Source organism: Nycticebus coucang, chromosome 11, assembly GCF_027406575.1.
Source record: "Nycticebus coucang isolate mNycCou1 chromosome 11, mNycCou1.pri, whole genome shotgun sequence".
Classification (NCBI taxonomy): Eukaryota; Metazoa; Chordata; class Mammalia; order Primates; family Lorisidae; genus Nycticebus; species Nycticebus coucang.
The window spans coordinates 126,842,353-126,863,115 of NC_069790.1; the positions used below are offsets into that span (position 1 = coordinate 126,842,353).

The window sequence follows — 20,763 nt, forward strand, 5'->3', positions numbered from 1 at the left end:
TAAATTAGAGAAAAAAAATAGTGCATGGGACACTTGTGTGTGGGAGGCGGAAGGGGATAAAATCAGCTAACAAAGATGCTCAAGTATTTTTCACCTAATTTTAACCTTTCGCATGTGTGGCAAGAGGCCTTGTTTCCTTGGTACTGCATCAGCCACCAAGCACAATCTTGGATACAGCTTTGGAGACCATCATTTTCAAATGCTGATCCAGATAAGGTGACCGGAGCAAAGTTTTCTTTCACCTTTAATGGTGTGTGGATTTACCTACACAAAATCCAGCAAGACTAAACATCTGAAATAAAATGTCTTGGAAAATCCAGGGCATATTGTTTAAGTACATACAAACCATGGAAATAAAGTTCTTCCTAAGAAATTAGCTAAGAATTAACACAATCCTTGTGTTTCCTTTATTTTAATAATTAATGTGCTTTAATAGCGACCAGTCTGTAAGTTAGTGGGGCTCCTTGAGTAAACCTCCCTGTTCTGAGTCAATGAAGTCTGAGCATCTCTGCCATGGTCACGGCCAAAGGGTAAAAGGCCAACCCAAAGGGAGTCGCTACAGCGCTGGGAACTATCCCTCCCAACCAGATACCACGCCCCAGCCTGGACGGCAGCTACTGAGGACGGAGACGCTGAGGCAGGGGCTGCCCTGGACACCACTGGCTGAGGAGACGTGACCTGGCTGCGGTTGCCTGGAGGCCGTGAACCAGCTCCAGCTGAGCTGATGGCGACTTGGGGGATTTAAAGGTCCGGCCACTGAGGGAGGCCAAGGCCATCTCTGGATGCTCTGAGATTTGGTTCTCCAAGGCTCTGATCTGGATGGCCTGCCCAGACAGGGACACACTGTGGAACTGGGGCAGACACCTTCCCGCCCTGCCTCTGCCTGGACCACGGTGGCCACTGTAGGCCCTTGCAGCAAAGATAACAGACAGGTGGACGTTCCTGCAATCCGCACAGGTGAGGCCCCAGCAGCCCTGCCGGCTCCCCTCAGGTCTAGCTGCTGCCAGTGGGGTCTGCACCTCCCTGGGCCAGCGAGGAATGTAGGCTCCGATTCCCACGAGAAGTCAGCCTGTTTTCACAAAACGTGGGCAGGGCTAGGAAAGCAAGTTTTCTTCTTGGTTTGGACAGTCTTGGTGAGCGGGGTGTGCAGACTTCTGAGTCCTGGGTGACTGCCGCAATTCTGGGGCTGAGGTACCTCTGTCTCCAGGGCTAGCGACTCCACGTCTCCGGATTGCATTTAACTCCTGCAAACACTCATTATGCACCTGGACGTGGTGGGCCATGTGGCCTGAACTTGTTTAGAGACGAGTGTGGCACGCCTTGGGTGTGGGCGCCACACAGAGCCACTACCACAAGACAAGCTCTTTCTGCACCTAGGAAAGGAGGGTGTCAGAGAGCCAGCTCCTGAGGGTGACATGGGCTGCTGGGAACAGGATGTGGAGGAAGGTGCATGGCTAGGGCCCCCATGACCTCGCAGCCCTGAGGATTCTCCAGGTCCCTCCCTGCCTGGCCTGTCCAGCTGCCCACTACGTGCCCTGACTCTCACACACCTGCAGAGACTTATTCACCATCATGTCTCACTTGGCCACGTCAGCCCCGTAGGGCACACTAAAGGCTCTGCGCCCAGTGCAGGCGGGTGCATTCTGTGGGGGAAAACTGCCTCGTGAGCTTCAACTCCTCTCACATCCTTGAAGAGTATGATTTTTATATGTTCTGCACTTTGAGAATAAACGACGTTTGCTCTGTAAAGCCTGGCAGTCCCCACTTAAAGAAGAAGAAGGGTCTTTCTTCTCTACATAGAGAGATGTGCTTGTCAATGACCCCTTCTCCCATCATGGCACCGTCTTCATTTTTAAGTCAGGTGGTGTAGTAAGAAACACTCGAGTTACAGAGGTGTGGGTTTAGAGTGCGTTCTGCCTCCAGCCCGCTGTGGGGACCTGCCTGGTCAGTGAGGCTCTTGGGCCTCAGTGTCTTCCTGGGTAGAATCAGGCTCTTGAGATATCTATATATATCTATAAATATATATATATCTATAAATATATATATATAGATATCTATATATAAGTGTATGTATATGTACACAATTTTACAAAGGGTGGCTGGCAAACTTGTAGAGAGTATTTTGTAAAATTTTGCAGTGACTATTTTGCAAATAAAGATGCCTTTAGCTACACTTTCCCATTTTCCCTGTGCATGTTGACTTCCGGGATACCTTGTGTATTTGTAAATTGCAGCACAGACACGCACACACAACGGCGCTTCTCAGGGCACAGCGTGGCGGTTCCCAGCACATCCACAACACTGTGCAGCTGCTGCACCGTCCATCTCGAGAACATCCTCATCTTCCCAGACTGACTGTCCCCTTTAGTCAATAGCCCTGATTCTGCCCCAGCCCCAGCGACCTGTGCCTCCTTTCCCTTCCCAGATCTGCCTGCAGTCGAGGGGACGTGAGGCTCATGGTATGTACTTGGGGCCAGAAGGCAGGTCGCATGGGGTTACTTGTCATAGGTGCCTGCGGGGTCCAGTGTACAGTTGGGGCTCAGCAGATGCTCTTTTCTCTTTGCCTGCAGATCCAGCATACAGTCGGGGCTCATTATATGCTCTTTTCTCTTCACCTGCGGGGTCCAGCATACAGTTGGGGCTCACTAGATCCTCTTTCCTTTCTGCCTCCCCTCTCCCATCTTCATGTTGATCTGGATGTCAATGTCCCCTGTCACACTGGTGCGTGTTGGCCTCTTGCTCACAGTGGCCCTTTCTGGCAGAGATGTAAGGTGGCCTGACGTCTGCAGGGACTGGAAGAGTGGACGGCTGACCTGTCCCTCCCCTTCCTCAGACATCCAAGCTCCCGAACAGTGTAAGGTGGGGGAGCCAGGGGCTGGGCCTTAGGGGCAGGCTCTTCCTGGAAATTATTCTGAAGTCCTGGACAAATAAGTAGAATCTCAAAGCCAAACTGCCGATCCTTGCTTGGAGTTCATCAGAGTATAAACCATCCTCAAGATGTAAAGAACAGGGCTCACGATTCCAGGGAGAAAGTCACAAGGTGCTGCCCTGTCTAGATGCCAGTCAAGGCCAGTCCCCGTGTGGCGTCCAGGTCGACCGCAGCCTGTGCAGGACAGAGCGCCCTGGCCCCAGACCACGCTCCCTGCAGGACACTCCCTTCTGAGGGTGGTGCTTCCCTCTGTGGTTTCAGAGCTCTTTCCACATGGCAGTTTCCACAGAACTTTCTGGTTTGTTTTCATTTTTAAAATGAAATTATGATCCTGGAACTGAACGCATATACTCCCAACATGGCTTGACCAGCAGAGAGGATGAAGAAACGTTTCCAGGATCTGAGCATGACTTCAAATATTGCATTTTTTTCAGAGAAGTATGTATATGATGAAATGACTCCCCTGACTGGGTATTATTTCTTAAAAACAAAAAAAGTAATTTCTATGCCATTTTGCCCTGTTTTAGCCAAACTGATTTCTGAACCTTAACTCTGACTTCTGCAGATCTGTGTCAGGTCTTCCCTGCAACCGTTCAGGGACACTCAGCCAGGTAGTTAACGTGAGCTTTATCTTCCTTTCTGTCATAAATTTATTTTTAAGAATTTAAAATGCGAGTCACAGTTTTAGAAATAAAATTTTGAAAATGCATGAAGTGTACTTAGGGAAAGATTTCCCCACATTAGCCTGCGACGTTGGGCGGCTCATGGGCATAGTCTGGATCTGCCAGTTGCCGTGGCCTGTGTGGAGGCGGGAGGGCACTGTGAGCTCTGCAGGGGTGCAGGTGCCTGGGATGGACTTACTGATGCTCACTGCCAACCTCCCACCTCCTGCTCCCTGCCCTGCCCTCCAGAACCCTCTCTGGGCTCCTGTGGGTGGTCTCCTGACCACAGATGCTCATAGGCCTGGGTCACTGATTTCTCTGGCCCTGTACTATGCAGAATAGTGTGCCTGCACCAGTCACGTCCATTGGATCCTGGGCCGCTGGCCTGGTTTGGAGAGAACGTCTTCGCAGACAAGCCAAGTGAAGGTGGGTTCTGTAGGTCAGGGTGGATTCCACATCCAGTGCCTGGTGCCTTTGTAAGAGGAGAGAATTTTGGAGACAGATGGCCCCCCGCTCCTTGCAGGGGAAGGCCATGTGACAACTGACAGGGAGGTTGAGATGGGTGGTGCATTACCCTCCACCCTTTTCCCACCAAGGACTGCTGAGCAACATGGGTGCTAGCAGTTAGGGCCTCGGGCAGGGTCTCTCAGAACCTCTGGGGCATTTGCTCTATGAGAAGTGAGGTAGCCGAGGCTGACCTTCGGAGCACATGGTCAGAGGCCGCCCATCAGCTGAACTGAGTGGCCAGTCTCTCCAATTCTGCTCCCCCAATGGGGCAAGGGCAGGGTGCCTCCAAGCATGTCCTGCATGGATGCAGGGCTCCCCAAGGAGGCTGACGACATGAGGCGATGCATCTCAGGGCTCTGCCGGCCTCATGTACACAGGGACACCTGGGAGGGCCAGGCACGCAGCTGCAGCACCCCCATCTCAGCACTGGTTCTTCTCAGAGCTGTCAATCCCGCTGCTGACTGAGGAGAGTCTCCACCTACCTGGCACTTCATCCGCCTTAAAGTTTTTCTTTAGTTATTTCATTTAGAGATGTTTTCTTCCCCTTTCAAGAATGTACACTCCTTGACAATCTCTCTAACATGTCTCATAACTTGTAAATATTGATCAAGTTGCCTCTGATGGCAACTATCTGCACCCAGCAGTAAGGAAGATCATCCTTTTATTTATCAGCCGCCTGAATGTGGGCAAATTCTGAGCCTGAGAGTCTCAAGGGTCCCCGAGACCATATGTGAACACTCGAAACTCTTCACACAGGATCTAGTGCACGCTCAGTGGTCAGCAGATGCAGATGATCGTGGTTCAGTGTGGATGTGCCCTCGAGAAGCCCAATCCTGGGAGAGAGGAGCGATGAAATTGGAGCTGGTGGTGGAGGTCTGGCACTAGCACAGATGAAAGAACTCATGCTGGGAGCCCTCAGCACCACACACAATGAGGGCACCAGGTCCTGTAGGCCCCTGTAGGATGCCGTGCCCTATCCTGGAGAGTAGAAAGACTCGGGTGGGACCCTCAGGTTTCGTGCCAGGAGCAGGGCTGGGCCTCTTGGGTTTATGGCTCAAGGAGACAGCTGTGTGTTGGTTGGGGGAAGAGTCCCCTGCCATGCAGAGTTGCCCCGGACGATGCAGCTCAAGGGGCCCCAGCTGTCTGTGGCTGTGGCTTCTCCCCAGGCTGGACAGCTCTCTGCAGGTGAGACATGGGGAGAACTGGAGCCCCTGTGGGGGTAGCACCAAGGAGTCCGCAAAACCATTCCAATGTCAGAGGTCCCTGGTTCTATGCCGCGATCACAGGTTTCAACAAGGTGACTCAGTGATTCCGTCTAGTTTTTCCCCCAGTAGCAAGAAGACATAGGTGGGTAGAAAAGCAGGTGGCCATTCCAACATGTTTCGAACCTTGGTCCCACCCTTGCTGGTTTGGATGAATTAGGTGACTCCTGAGTACCCCTCTGCCACGCCCATGAAGTGGGCAGCACCCGAGCGTTAATTAGTATGTCATGAGGTACTCAGCAGCCCTCGGTAAGTCTGGTCCTCTGCAGACTTTTCCAGAAAACCTCTACAGAGACTGTTCTCCAGTGCAGGGCGAGGAATATTTCCCTCTCTTGGAGGAGTCCGGAGAGCGTTGACAAGGAAGCTGGAGAGGGAACATGAGGGTAAGGGACGAGGAAGGTCCTGGAGAACAGGTCACTTTCTGGCCTTTAGTCGTAACCCCTGTGCCAGGAAGCTGGATGTTGGCACCCCCTGCCTGCAGTCTCCAGGCTCTGCCACTGGCTTTTCTGTTCTTTCCACACTTTGGTCCTCAGCTCCATCCCCTCAGGGCAGCCTTGCAGCCAGGGTCTGGGGACACCTGGAGGGTTCAGCCAGGAGTTATCACTGCTTCCGAATAAGAGTGGAGCCTTACTGCTGGGCAACCCCTCATAGGGACACTTTTCAAAATCCAGTCCTGTGTAGCCTCCCCGGGGCTGATGCTGGGGGCAGGGAGGGAAAGGCAAGGAAGACCTTGCCCCGACTACTGACCTCAGCTGGAAGGTCTGAGCTCTGACCTCAGCTGGAAGGTCTGACCTCTGACCTCAGCTAGAAGGTCTGACCTCCGTCTGGGTGACCTAGGACCATGCTGGATACAAAGAGATGCATTATAGGGAGTCCACTGAGAAGGTGAACTAGGATGTGAGCACCACATTTTACCTTTATGAGAATAAAACAATAAGTAAGAGGGCACATTTGAATAAAACAATTTTAATATTTACTAACTTTCCCTATTTAATAAAATGAAATTGTAAAATGACTAAAAAGTAAAGCTCTAGAAAGCATTAACTCTCTCGCTCTTTTTTTCTTTTTTTTTTGAGACAGAGTCTCACTATGTTACCCTTGGTAGAGTGCTATGGCATCACAGCTCCCAGCAACCTCAAACTCGTGGGCTCAAGTGATTCTCTTGCCTCAGCCTCCTGAGTGGCTGGGACATAATAGGTACCCCCCACAACGCCCGGCTATTTTGTTGTTGTTGTTGTCGTCACTGGCTTGGGCTGGGTTCCAACCCACCAGCCTTGGTGTATGTGGCCAGCACCCTAACCACTGAGCTCAAAGGGAAGTTTTTTACACTCCAGTTTTGAAAAAAGATGCATAATAAGAATTAAGGACACACACACACACACACACACGTAACATTTGATGAGCAAGTCCAAATTGGTTTACTTGAATCCGAACACATTATTCATGATTGACGTATTAAGATCTTTTCATAAAAAGAAATTTTAATTAAAAAAATTCACCTGCCAGAAGTCGGCCACAGTAGCAGGAAGGGGCCCCTGGGTGGCAATGTACGCAGGGCTTCTCGGGTCATGGTCCATCTGCAGAGACAGAGGCAGGAGACAAGGGTTAGCTGGAAAGTTAGGAAGACAGTGGCGGGTAGAGTCCCAGTTCAGGGGGCGGTGGAGGTGGTCTTCCCTGCCCCCAAGGCCCCTTAACACATGACTCTTGAGGAAGGAGAAAACCCTGGTGGACTCTTCCATATTAGAGCCTGAGCCTGCCATAGTCCCAACAGAAATGAAGGCCAGCAGCCCAACGGGGTCCGGCAGCACTTGTCAGTGTGCTGCGTCCACCCCATGCTGAGAATGCATCTGTTAGGATCACGGGTGCTGCCGGGGAGCAGCCCTACAGTCTGGAGAAGGGGGAGGGCACCCTGCACCCCGGCCCTGGGGCCAGGCTCGCCCACATCATGGGAGAGGAGTCAACAGTCCCTTCCTCACTTTGCTTTTGTTTATTCCGAGCAGGGGGCTCAGACACAGCCAGGTGCCTGGGCCTGGATCTGCGGCCCTGAGCCAGGATAGCAGCTTCTGTGGGAGCCGTGGCTCCCCCAACTGAGGACTTGTTCTGGTTCTCCTGCCACACAAGGGGCTGAAAACAAAGGCTGCCGGTGTGGGCTTTGTGGCTTGTGGATTTGTCCAAATGCACCCTGTGAGCTCCAGCAGGGGAAGCTTGGCTTAAAAGACCTTAATTATAACATTTAATTCAAAGACTGGCTAAGCAGGGGAAAAACTAAACAGAACACGAGAACAAAGCCTTGGGCAGCAGGTAGGATTGCAGCAGCTTGCAGAGGGCCGTTTTGGGCTCTGTCCCCGAGCGGCAAGCCCAGGCCACCCAGAAAAGGACAGAGAGATACCAGGTCATCTTTACTGTCCCCCAGCGCTTCCCCACAGTCCCAGGAGGGTCCACAGAGGCCGACCCCAGAAGACAGCATGAGGCTGCTCTGCTGGAATCTCCCCTTTGGGTAAGACGGCTGCTGAGGAATCGCATATACGCCTTTGTTCTTTCCTGTCTAGAACTAGAATTAGCTCTTTTGATACTGGGGTTTGATTAAAGATTTTAAACGCTTCGTATTTAAAGATAATTGTTAACAATACATTTCTCAACATAGTGAAAAAGGAGAATGCTTTAGCCACATGGACTTATAAGCCCACAGCAAGGATGAAAGCCGTGGGCCCAGCGGTGCTCCAAATGCTGCCCTGACTTTGGGTTTGAGAAGGAGTTGGCAGAGGCATGTTTCTTCTGCACTGATCCATCCCGTCCGCACACAGCCACCGTGGTGGCAGAGATGACGGCTGTCAGCACAGAAGCATGCACCCGTGCACCTTATAATTATGCTCCCATAGAAGAGGGATGAACTAAAGGAGCAGATGTAAGTTATTCTAGCAGAGCAACAATGCAGAGCTCGCTGGGGCGGGGGGCACGGGGAGAAAAGCTTTTTGTGCATCCGATTTAGTGATGCGTAATTAAAACTGGACCTCGTTTTGAAATTCTCCACAACACACACAATACAGGTAAAATTATGTTACTCTCACTGAAAGCCCCAATTAAAATGTTTCAGTAGAAAAAAGCTTAGCAGAGATAAGGAGTTTAGATTTTTTGAAATATGCATTTGTTGGGGGTGACAGCTATTTACAGAGACCCCTGTCTCTTCCCTGAAAATAGTTATGCATCAAAAGGAAAACTCCGCCTCCTTCTCAAATGTACTTTTTTCTGCCAAAAGCAATTTTGACAGCAACACATTTTAAAATTGTGAACCTGTTCAAACTAGCACATTTAGTTGTTTTCAAAATGAGAAATAAGTGATGAAAAGTAAAAATCTGGACAGGGTTTCAGGAGGGTCAGGAAGGCTTTGGTGATAGGTCTGAATTGTGACTGTGCTCTGAATTCCTGAAACCCATCACCTGCTCACATGCCTAAGACAGAAGAAAAGAAATTCATGGACACTGGGAGGAGGCTGGAGAGGACACGGGGCCCCGTCTTGCAGCGAGTGGCTGGGCCTCAAAGTCCAGCCCACCCCACTGCCAGGAAGGCGGTGAATAGCACAACGACCCCTGTGAGTGAGATGTGTCATCAGCTCAAGAATAGCTCAAAAGATGATTACAATGATTTCATTCCATGCACATTCTGTTGAACAGAAAATAATTCTGGGCATTCTGCACATGTGGCAAGCACACAGTGTAAGGCGGCCAGAGCCTTGTCACGGTTTCATGCAGCTTTAAGTGGATAAAAGCAAAGCAAACATTTAACTAAACACATAGAAGTCTTACTATATGCAAGATTTTCAAGGCAGGATAAGCGTGTTGGAGGCCTGGGAAAGCCGTCCCCACCTACTCCACCAGGGCCCAGGCCACTTGCCTCTGCTCTTCACCCCCCTCCTTCCATCCTGCCATTTTGCACGTCTTTGCAACATGCTTACTATTTGTATGAGCGTTATGTTCTCACACACACAGTGTGACCTCAGAGTCTATTAATCTCCATGGCAGTGTCAGTAAGTGGGGGTGGCTGGCGAGTGAGCAAGTCGGATGCCTCGAGCCCTGAGCACCGCTTGCTCTGAGCTCCATGTGTGTATGTGAGCAGGCCATATACACATGCATGAGTGCACCTTAGTATATGCCTGAACCCTTGGTGAAGACCTGGAGACTGACAGACACCTCGCGGTTCGGGGCCTGGGCCGCCAGCACAAGTCTATGCTCTCCTCTGTGAACCATGCGGGAAAGAAGGTTCAGTGAGCCCCAAGTTTAGGTGCTTTCTGGTGGCGCTGAGTGGCTGGGCATTGGAAGGGTGAGGTGGCGGAGGGCTCTGCAGGGACACACCTCGCCCAGAGAAACCGGGAGCACCGAGAACCTGAGTTCACTCATTTCCACTTCATGAAAATAGATGGTCAGAGGGCAAGCGGTATAATTTTGCTTTTACTATTTTACTTTATTTTTTTTTTAAGAAAAAGAAAACTATTTGTGTTGAATCTATTATCCTTTGGAAGACTGATTCTTAAGAAAAATAAAATGAAACAGGACACAAATAAGGTGTGTTCCTACTTACTTTTAAACCCAGAGTTTAAAAAACAACCTAGAGATTTGCTTGAGCTATGGGATGGCAATTATGAAATGGGTGTGGGTGGCTGATTTTATCTTTAGAAACGCTAATCTGCATCTAAAAACTTAGCCATATTTCCCCCAATATTCCAAATGAAACTGATTTTTAAAAATAAAGCATCGGCATGTTGAGACCATCGGGCCTGAGTCCTGCAGCCTTGAAGAGTTCAGAGAGACAACGGCCCTGAGCCACTTGGTGGGCAGGTGCAGGCAGGGCCAGGTCTTGCACCAAACCAGTCCTGGCCTCCATCAGCCATGACCCAATAGTCTCAGGGACAATCTGGCCAACTCAGGGGCCGTGGCAGGGTCATGTCCCTGGCTCTAAAGCCTTCAGTGAGAGTGAGTGCATACCCCGTCCGTCTGTCTGAGCTCTACTCTGCTCACCTCTGCATCACCTTTGCTAACATTTTCTATCCTAAAGCAACTTTGGCAGAATCCTTTCTGGAAAGCAAAAACATACCAGGTCTGAGTCGTCAAGATACTTTTCCAGATACCAAGTCTTAGGGGGGGAATTTATTGGAAAATTGTAGCTTTGTTGGTCAATGGGACGAGAGATTGATTTATAAACTATTACTATTTTTGTGTTTTATTCTTTTGTGTTGAGATTTATCTAAGTAAAACGGTGAATATAAACTGTAATTAGACAATCATAACTTTGACGATCATCAGGAGAGGATTGACTTATGAACTATTATGAACTTATTTTTGTATTTTATTCTTATGCACAGAGATTTAAGTAAAATACTGAATACAAACCCTAATTATACACACAGAGGTTTGGTTGTAAATATTTTCTGAGAACTAGCCTGAGTTCGGCCTTTTTTTGATTTTATCATTTTATTTGATGTGTCTGACAATCATCAGTTCTTCTCATCCATGCTGACTGTTTGTAGATTTTTGAAAGTGGTAACAGGTACATAGGTAACCAAAGTATAGAGCTTGTTTGGTGAATCTTCATCTTCATTGTGTTTTCTGGATAACCGCACACAGATACGACATTAAGATACGGGACATTTCTTATGCCTTTGGCCCAGATGGCTTTGCTGAGCCTGGTATCAATGAGCACATCCGGAGTTCCCATCTCTTTCATGGCAAATTTCCGGATCTCTTTGAGTGCCCAGGGGCATGCTTCTTGACGCCCACTCCATGGATGCGCTTGTGAATACTGATGGTGCATTCTCGAGTCACCACCTCGTTGATGGCAGACCGGCCCTTCTTCTTCTCACCACCCTTCTTTGCGGGAGCATTCTGCAGGGCCCAAGTTGGGAAAAAAGAGCACGAGGGATTGTGGGAGGAGGAAAAGGGCACGGCCTTTCTTACGATGCTGAGCTCACACCCTTTCCTGAGGCACTCTCTGTCTGTACTTAAATTAGCTAAATGTACTCTGAATTGGAACTTTAAACGATTTTTTTCTCCTTTAATGAGCAGGGGAATGAAGATGAAGCTCATTTTTAAGTGTCGCTGGGAACTCCAGACTTGCCCTGTGATAACTGTGTGCTGTGTCTGACAGTCCTCGGTAACAACCCAGCCGAGGTTTCACACGCAGCTGATGGGTTTGTCTCTCAGACACCCCATGTGGGAAAACAAAATTCCCATTTACTTTCATGACCTCTGATTTAAAAGGAAAGATTGCACATTATTTACTACTGGATGACTTCCCTGAAATTTAATGAGGCCCAAGCACAAATATGACAGATGTAATTATCATAGTTTTATTCTGCACAGCCGGGGTCTTCCCAGGCTGTAATTGCGAGCTTTTCACTCGGCTGCTGCAGGGAAGGTCATTATCATTGTAGCTTCAGTTATTTCAGAGAGAAGAGGCTCCATGGATTTCTCCTAGTTCATTCTTACAACCCAGATTTGAAGAAAAAGAATTGTGGCATGAAATAGAGGGAGAACACAAAAGCACTATAAAATGACTTCTCCCGGCCTCGCCTCTTGTCCAGGCTCCTGCTTGGTGAGGAATGGAAGGTCATTCCGAATCCCTGCTCCTAGGAGAGGCACGGGGACCTGCACAGACGGCAGAATTCACCCGACACACCCCCTCAGTGCCATGTGAGCAGGACCATGTCTGTGGTGGGATGGAGCACTGCCGTCCACCATGGACCATGAGACCAGACCGTGGCCTGGATGGGCTCAGGCATCTGCAAATTGGAACCCGTAATGTGGGGGCCACTTCGGTGCAGCCACAGTCACAGTGCCGAACTCTTGGGGTTTAGACTCATACATAATGGCTTTATTTCTAATTCTGGCGCAGTCGAATGGTTCATTCTGGGGAAAGGGGACCGCAACAGGAAGAAAATGCCTTTTCTTCCTCTTAGTTCTGGGTTAGCTTCTTGTTCGCAGAACAGGGGCCAAACCCAGATACTGGCAAGCCTAACTTCCCCAGAATGACACTCTAGTCGTGGCCCAAAGGCAACAAGGCTTTGGTTTGGTTGTTTGAATTAGAATTGACAGAAACCCACCACACACCACGTCTTATTGAGAAAGGCTCCAAATGAAACCCAGACGGAAGCAGTCTCTGGACTCCACCTCTGCAGGAGGTAAAGAGGCTTCTCCTCCCTAACAATGATCTGTCAACAGAAGCCTGGGCTGGGGGGTGTAGACAAAGCACCAGGCCAAGTCTCACACGGCACCTGTGTCCCAGCGCACCGTGGGGCTGGGTAGTGTCCACACTGCCAGTGGCTCTGGTGACCAGAAGGGCCAGAACTTTCGCTGCCGAGTCCTGTGAAGGGACGAGGGGTGTGACTGTGCCCTGGCTCAGCATGGCACCCCGCAGGCACAATGTTTGAGTGAATACAAGGTGGGATTTTAGTGAGATGCCCTCAACATTTCCCTGAAGATCAGGATTGAGAAAAGCTGTTTAAGGGGGGAAGCATCACAAGCATTGCCCACCATAAATGTGCGTTAAGTCTCAACCCTTGCCCGCTGGTTTAAAAGGCCATCGATCCTGGTCTCCACAACCCCTCTGGTAGTTATGCTGTGTGTCCTCCTGCCATGGCTGCTGTCTGGCCCGAGCAGCCCGCCACAGTTCCTTTTAGCCTCTGCCCCCTCGAGGTTCAAGATAGGGAGAATGCTGCAGTGATGTCTAGAGTTAAGTGAGGGTGGTGGGATAAGCCTCCATGTGTGAGTTGGTAAGGAACCCTGCCTAGTAGTGGGCCCCGAGGTCACAGGGCTTATGCCCTGTCCCCAGACTGGGGCCACAGCCACTCTACTGCACTGCCTGGAGGAGGTGTGGCCCACACAGGTCCTTTTTCTTACAAAGGAAGCACACTGCTGCTGGGAAAACCTAGAGGAAACGAACCTACAAGTTTAAACCTGCCTCGGTGTCAGTGATGGTTGGAAAAGAGGCCGGGTGGGCCTAGTTTCTCCACCTCCCAGAATAAACAGGTGCTAAGTGGTGCTGGGAAAGGACAGTGCCACTGAGTGTGGTGAACTTCCCCTGAAAGCTCTGGGTTCTGGTCAGGATGTTGTCGTGTCCCAACTGCAGGATGTTCTGCAGCCCGTGGGGTCAGGAGCCTGGTGGGGCAGAGTCAGTCCCATCACAGCTCGGGGCCCTGAGCACGGGGTCCTCCATTTCCACCGAGACCCTCCTGCCTGGCTGTGCCAGGTCCTCACGACCTGAGAAAAAGCCCAGAGCCCCAGCAGGGCACTTACGATAGGGCTGGCGTTGATGTAGTCTGAGTTGCTGTGGCTGGTTTCTGGTTTCAGCAGGATCCTGGAGTGGTCGTCTGCAAGTGACAGAGGAGCAGGTGGTCAGTGTGCACAGCCATATCATCCTACGCACGGAGGGCGCTGCCCCCACCTCAGTGTCAATGCCAGAGCCTCCTTCCTCCCACCGCTGGTGGCCTGTCCACAGCACAGGCAGACAGCCTGGTCCTCGCTGGGAGGACCCCAGGGCCTCAGTGTCTGTCATACGGATAGCTCAGATGCCAAGGTCAGTGTCCCCTGCAACACTCTTATGTTTGCCTTTAAATAGCAGTCATGTTTGGCAACACAGAGCAAATAAATATAAATATCGACGTCAACCAACAGGCCACCACCCAAAATACGAAGTGTTATGGTCAATACATGGTTACAGCCTTGAGTTACCGGAATTTACTTTTAAAGCAAAAGTAAAGGACAAAGAGAGAGCAGAGGAGAAACACATAGGCAGAGACTCAGTAGCATGAAACATGCTGCTTAGAGGCCAGTCGGCTGGACGGGGCTGACACGGGCTTGGACGAGGAGGATTAATGGTGCCTGTGGCCTGCCAAGGCGAGACTGTTATCAGCTCTGGCTCTGGACGCCGCTCCTGCTCACCTGAGTGGGACCTCAGCGGGACGTGTGGGAGGCTCACCGTGGAGGTGGCCTTGGCAATATCCCAGCTTCCCTGGGCATGTGCACATGCTCTCCCTGCTGGGCAGGTGTCAGCTGGGCCTGGGCGCAAGGTGGCATCTCAGCTGCATAGCTTTCATGCCTTTTTGGGGGTACAGAGCCATAGCCACATTTCGGGTCTGTCCTCTGAGAACACAGACAGCCCTGTGGGAGCCTCTGGAGCAGGTGACAGGGCAGAGCACACCCTTTGCCCTGTTCCTGCCTCCCCACGGTCCCTGCAGATGCCCAGACACCAGAAGGAAGCGGTTCTGACTATGGGCAGATCAGGACGGGCAGCGATGCCACAGGGACTTGGCTTTTATGTTTCTTTCACTTCTCTTGGGGATTTTACTTAGAAGCTCAGTGAGATTGATGGTGCCTGTGGTCTGAAGCGGGACAGCACCAGAGGCCAACATACTAGTGGACACACGCGACCACCCTCATCAGGTGTTGGTGACAGAACAGCTTGAGGACGTGTGGGATGAGCCACTCTCCCGTCTGTGAACCTGTGAGGCCTGAACGTGGTGGAGGCACCAGGTCACCCCCCAACTCTGAGCCGTGACATAGGAGCCGTGTGGGCTCAAAGGCTTTGGGCTCCTCACCATTTATTCTTGAGGGAGTGAAAACTGGTGGAGGCGGGGAACCAAAATAAAACTGACCAGGGAAATCTGCCAACTCTGACATCCTAACGCACCACCACCACCACCCTGAAAGTTAAGTTCAAGCAGCCCGGATGGCACCACTGTACAGACACTGGGAAACAGGATGACCATGTGGGTCCCAGGTCTGGGCCACGGAGCAGCACTGGCAGCTGCTTCCAGGGTTCCAGATGGTCACCCTGAGCGCTGCCTTGGCACATGCCTTCCAGCACAGCCACCTTACACACCTGTGACACGGCAGCTCAGCATTGCACCCCGTAGCCAGAGAAACCTCTAGAAATAGCAGGGCTACAGCAAGTATGGACAGAGAGGGGACCACAGAGTGGGTGTCTGCTCAGCGCAGCCGCCGCTCCTCTGCGCCAGGGCTGCCAGCAACAAGAAACTCGGAGGCAGCCCAGGGGCTGAGCACCAGCTGGATTTTCTCGTCAGAAAATTGAGAAAATGCTTCATAAGCTTGGGTGCCTCAGGGAAAGGAAAACGCAGTCTGTAAGCTTGGTCCCTGGAGGCAGAGGGCGCAGCCTGCAGAGGGCATCAGAGCCTGCTGTACGCTGGTCCCCAGAGTGACACAGGGCGCAGCCTGCAGAGGGCACCTGAGCCTGCTGGCACCTTGTGGACAGGTCCACAGACTGCCAAAGCTGCCCTGTGTGGGGGACGCGGGTCCAGCTGCATCTGCCTTCTCTGAGGTCACCTACCCAAAGACAGTGGTGAGTTGAGGATAGGGCTTTAAAAGCCTAGTGCTCCTGATCTGAGTTTGCATCAACACACTGCTTTACAGGTGGATGGTGGAGTTACTATTTTTAATATCAGCCATCGCGGGGCTCCATAGGAGGCCCTGAAGCTATCCTGGAAGGGCCGGAGGGCAGGGATGGCCGCCCCCAGCCCATGCTTCCTTCTGTGATTCCCTTTTTTTGCTCATCTTTTATGGGGGCCCATGAGAGGATAACAGCATGTCCCTGAGCACCCTAACAGACAGATTACTACAATGCCAGGCTCAGCAGTGTGGCCTGGGTGGGAGGCAGTGTGGCCTGGGCAGGTGGCAGCATGTCCTGGGCGGGTGGCAGCATGTCCTGGGTGGAAGACAGCATAGCCTAGGTGGGTGGAAGTGTGGCCTGGGCAGGGGGAACCATTCTCCAGAGGTCCACCCTACTTTGGAGGGGAGAACTGGGGGCCTTGTGCACTCCTATCTCCCACCTGTTCTGGGCTCACTGAAGCTGGTCCTTCAGGTGAAACACACACATCTCCCTGGGAGTGAGTAGTACATGTGACCAGAGTCACCCAGCAATTTATGGCCACACTGTGGTTTACGCTTCAATTAATAAGTAGGTGTGTTCTTAAGAAACTTAGTCTGTGAACTTGCCTAGAAACCAGGAAAACACAGGGATTCGCGCAGCTCCTCCTTTCTGTACCTGGCCTGATAACAGTTATTTTCCTGTAAGAAGATCCACTGTCATAGGTCTTATGAGGCAGAGAAAAAAATAGCAAGAAACTTGTGGCACTAACCCACCATGCGTGATCCTTTTCTGGCTCCTGAGGTGTCTACTGTGCATCAGAACCCCACTCAAGACATTCCGAGTGTCTCTAGATACTCTGTATGCTCACACTGTAAGTGGCTCCACGCATGTCCTCTTTGGTTCTGGAACACTGGGCTACTTTCCTGCTTTAGGCTGAAGACACTAAGGCCCAGCGTTCAAGTGGCATCCCTGGCAGAGGCCATGTGGTCGTGGCTGACTATAGTTTGAATCTTGGCCCAGCCATGTGCCAACCAGATGGTGCTGGGTAAATTCCTCAACATTTTAAGGTGTTGGGTTTGCAGGATAATGTCTGCCCCACAGGCAGCAAGGAGTCCAGGAATGTGTTCGAGATTGAGGTGGTCATACACAGGAGTTAAGGTCAGTGGAGCCCGTGAAATGCATTTATGATGAGCTGTGTGGTCAGGAAGTAGCAGGTGGCTTTGTTAAGTGCCCCGAGGACAGACAAGCTCCAGAATCGCTCCTTGATTATTACCAGGACAAAGAGCCTTGGAAGATGGCCAAGCCTGGTGCTCTGGAGGGCACTGCAGCTTTGCCATGAATAGATTCACGATCCGGAATCTTCTTCTGTCCCACCTGAGTGCATCCCTGGAAAGCACAGGGAAGCCTCACCTGCCTGGAATGTCGTCTTGCAGCATGGCCTGGATGCCCGTGGGCAGCAGCTCCTCAGGCCTCCTTTGTCAGGGGCAAATAATCTCCATCTCACCGGGGTGAGCTCTCCAGCCCTGCTCTTTGGAACACAGGTCCGTAGCTGCTCTGTGGGGGCTGTGTGCTCCCCAGGCTTCATAGCCTTGGTGTCCCTGCAGGTTTGGCTTTTGTCCACAGGCTGGCTACTCTGTCCGCACCCTGACCTTGTGGTGAGTGGGGACAGCCACACATGGGTGAAAGGCCAGCGTCTCACCCCCACAGGTCAGGACACCAGGACTCGCTCAACCAATGGGAGCAGTGCCGTGGGCTGGTCCCCTGTTCCCCTGGGCTAGATGGGTGCACGGCGGATGTGGCCTGAGGTCACCCACCCATTGGACACCATCCACTAATGCTGGTTTCATGATTCCAGCTGCTCACACCCTGAAGGGACTTTATTTGGACTCATCATCCTCAGAGAAAAGGAGTAAGTCTCCCACCATGTTTGTTTCGAGGCTCTGAGAAGCTCAACAGCTTGTTCTTCGCAGATCCGGAAATGTGGAGACCAGCATGAAGGCAGAACACGTGTGCCCTGGAGAGGTGTGTCCTCCTGGGAGTGGAGGCAGTGAGCAGACATCCTGCTCATAAGGGTGCCATGGGAAATGCAGAGCTCAGAGTGCAAAGCTCATCAACCTTGAAGAAGAAAATCAACAGAGCTCTGTTTGTGGATCTTAGCACAGCACTGCCTGTGGGCAGACTGGGGTCCCTGTTTCAGGAAAGCTTCCTGTTTCCAAGGGTGGTCACTAAGATGAGGAGGTCCACTCCAGGCCAGGAAGCTGCCTGAGGGTCAGCTGTCCAGCAGGCCAGAGGCCTGAGCTGGGTTTCCCTGCATCAAAGGCACCAAAAGCAAGTCTTAGACAGCATCAATGGCCTGTGTGCTGTGGCTGCGAGGCTCAGGCTTGTGTCTCTGTCTCCCATTGTCTAAGACCTCTCCGCGGTGATTCCCGGCAGGTCACTGCTTTGCCTGGTGGGTGAAGGCAGCTTGGGTAGGTCATGGGGGCCCAGTGCACAGCAGGACCTCATGCTGTGGCTGTTCTAACACACGTTGACCTCACAGTTGACCCAGGCACAGCTGGGCACAGTGCAGAGTGCAGGGAAGCTGGCTCTGGAGGTTGACCCAGTGTGATGGGTGTCCTTAAATGAGAGGGAAGCTTTAACACAGACCTGCTAGGGTGCAGATGGCCCTACATGCCAGGGGAGAGGCCTTGGTAACAGCTACCCCACCCGCTTCCAGCTTGGGTTTCCAGCCTCCAGGACTGTGAGCAAATGCATCTCTGCTGTTACGGCAGCATGAGCAGCTCTTATAGCAACACTGCAAGGTATCGGGGTGCACTGCTAATTTCTTAGTTATGACAATGGGGCTGTGGTCCTTATTTTTAGGAGATGCAGGTAAGGTATTCTGATGTCATGATGCCCAAAAACTTACTATGAAACAGTTTGTCAGAGAAAATAATAAAGCACACACACGTGTTGTGCAAATACAGCACAATGCTGAGCAGGAGCTATGGTCATGGCGGTGGGAATGCAGGTGGACATCAAATCACCATTTCAGCTTGAACCTTAAAACTTTCTTAATAATGAATGTCGGTGAAAACTGCCCCCAGCAGGCTGCACTTCTGTGCTGAGAGAAGTCCACGGTGGCAGCAGGGGGAGGTGCCCAGGGGAGACCTGTGTGCTCTGGACCTCTGGCGTGGGCCAGGGTTTCACGACATCCCTCTCTGTGGTTCTTTCGCCCGTGTGACCCTCATGCTGCTGTGAAGTGAGCGTGCAGCCTGGGCTCAGGGCTGTGTTTGTGTGGAGGAGGGTCTGCTGAATTTGTCCTGCTGAGTGTGTTTCATCAACGACTTGAAGATGTGAAAAACATGTTCATAAAATGGGCAGATAGCAAAAAGCCGAGTGGAAGGTGGCATGGAGGTTGGGAGGACAGGTGGCGTGAGGAATCCAGACCTTCCTGACTCGGAACAAGAACTGAGTCACTAGACATGGTGTAGACTTTAATCCTTCTGCTAAAGCAGAAGGTGGGGTCCATTGGACCTCAGTGGACCTTACAGGACTGCAGTGGACCTCAGGGGACTGCACTGGACTACAGTGGACCTCAGGGGACTGCAGGGGACTTCAGTGGACCTCAGGGAACTACAGCCTCAGCATGAGCCACTGCATCTGCTGTACAGCGGGAGCTCACGTGAACAAGATTCTTGCCTGGGGAGGCAGGACACCCAGGGCTTTTGGCCCCCCTGGAGGATTGGTCTTTCTGGGTATGGAAAACTAGGGCATGTCCAGAAGAGGGTGGCCCACTGCTGGCTTGCCACCTCACAGGCCCTGTGCTCCCCACATCCTTCGAGACCCTCCCAACACTAAGATCCTTTGAGTGGCACTGGAGCGTGGGTGTTGAGGACTGTGGACAACCACACTACGTGGGGCTGACATCTTATGAATCCACGGGTTTGGCTTTAAGAAAAGTAGTCGTCTGGGCAAGGTAGCTGATGCTATGGATCCAGCACATTGGGAGGCCAAGATTGAAGATTGCTTGAAGCCAGGAGTCTGAGACCAGCCTGGGAAACACAGTGAGACCTCTCCTTACAAAAGAAATCAGCTGGGCATTATGGGTGCATCTATAGTCTCAGCCACTTAGAAGGCTGAGGCAGGAAGAAGAGCCCCCCACATCCCAGAGGCACAGGCTCGGCTGGCTTTGAGGTTAAAGCAGGGGCGACACCCAAGGCAGGCTCTAAGAAACTTTCTAGGCCAAGTGACCCATGTCCGGAATCCTCTCCTGTGAGAGGAATCTGCCTAGTCATCAGATTTGGGAGAATTACAAAGCAAGTCAGGAAAATTTTTGGTTACTCAGAAGTGATGAAAGCAAAACATCCTTGAAAGAGGATTCTGTTTGGAGTCTGAGAGGAAAAACACTAAACCAGAGGTTTATTGGGAGGAAATTGTTTTCTGAGGATTTTAAGGAGAGCCCTTTTGTGTGTCCCAAACACGTGTTTTTGTGGCAGTTTGGAGCTTACTGCTTCTTCCCAGCACACACAAAACCTCACGAGTCCACAAGAGTGTCTGCGTCCCACGTGGCCTGGGCACCGTCAGGTCTGGCTCCAAACCCCAAAGTCGTCATCTGCCAAACAGGGGCTTCTCATGAGGGTGGGAGGCAGTCAGGATGTCCTTCAGGCGGCTGCAGAGTGGGACCCTCCGGCACTGCGACTTCAGCCCAATGGGTGGGATTGGCCCTCTGGATGATGCCAGGTGCCCTCAGTCCTGTGTCCTGGGGTCTTCAGCTCCTCGTCCTCTCTGGTTTCCTTTTTATTACAACTTCTATGTCTCTTATAACACAAGGCCAAAAATATTTCTTTGTTTAAGATCGTGTACTAAATAGCATCACATTCCTCTTTCTAATTTTAAAAGCAGATGAGCAAAATACTGCATGACTCTTTTTAAACACACAGAAAACTTACAAAATGCATGTTGAGATCTTTAAGCTTTCGAGAGGATCTAGCTAGACCCAGGGCAGTGCCAGTGAGTGTCCAGTGGCAACAGCTTTCTCTTTTGGAAG

At 51.4% G+C, this 20,763-nt stretch overlaps 1 protein-coding gene across 4 annotated transcripts in view; it reads right to left on the reverse strand.

Annotated features, from left to right (window-relative positions):
• Positions 1 to 20,763, reverse strand: part of PTPRN2 (protein tyrosine phosphatase receptor type N2) — an 834,764-nt gene that overhangs the window by 35,624 nt on the left and 778,377 nt on the right. For all 4 annotated transcript variants that reach the window (XM_053609608.1, XM_053609611.1, XM_053609607.1 and 1 more), the window contains 2 exons: positions 13,646 to 13,719; positions 6,860 to 6,937 (listed from right to left, as the gene is read on the reverse strand). In XM_053609608.1, the coding sequence (XP_053465583.1) occupies positions 6,860 to 6,937; positions 13,646 to 13,719 (152 nt within the window). The remainder of the gene's footprint in view (positions 1 to 6,859; positions 6,938 to 13,645; positions 13,720 to 20,763) is intronic.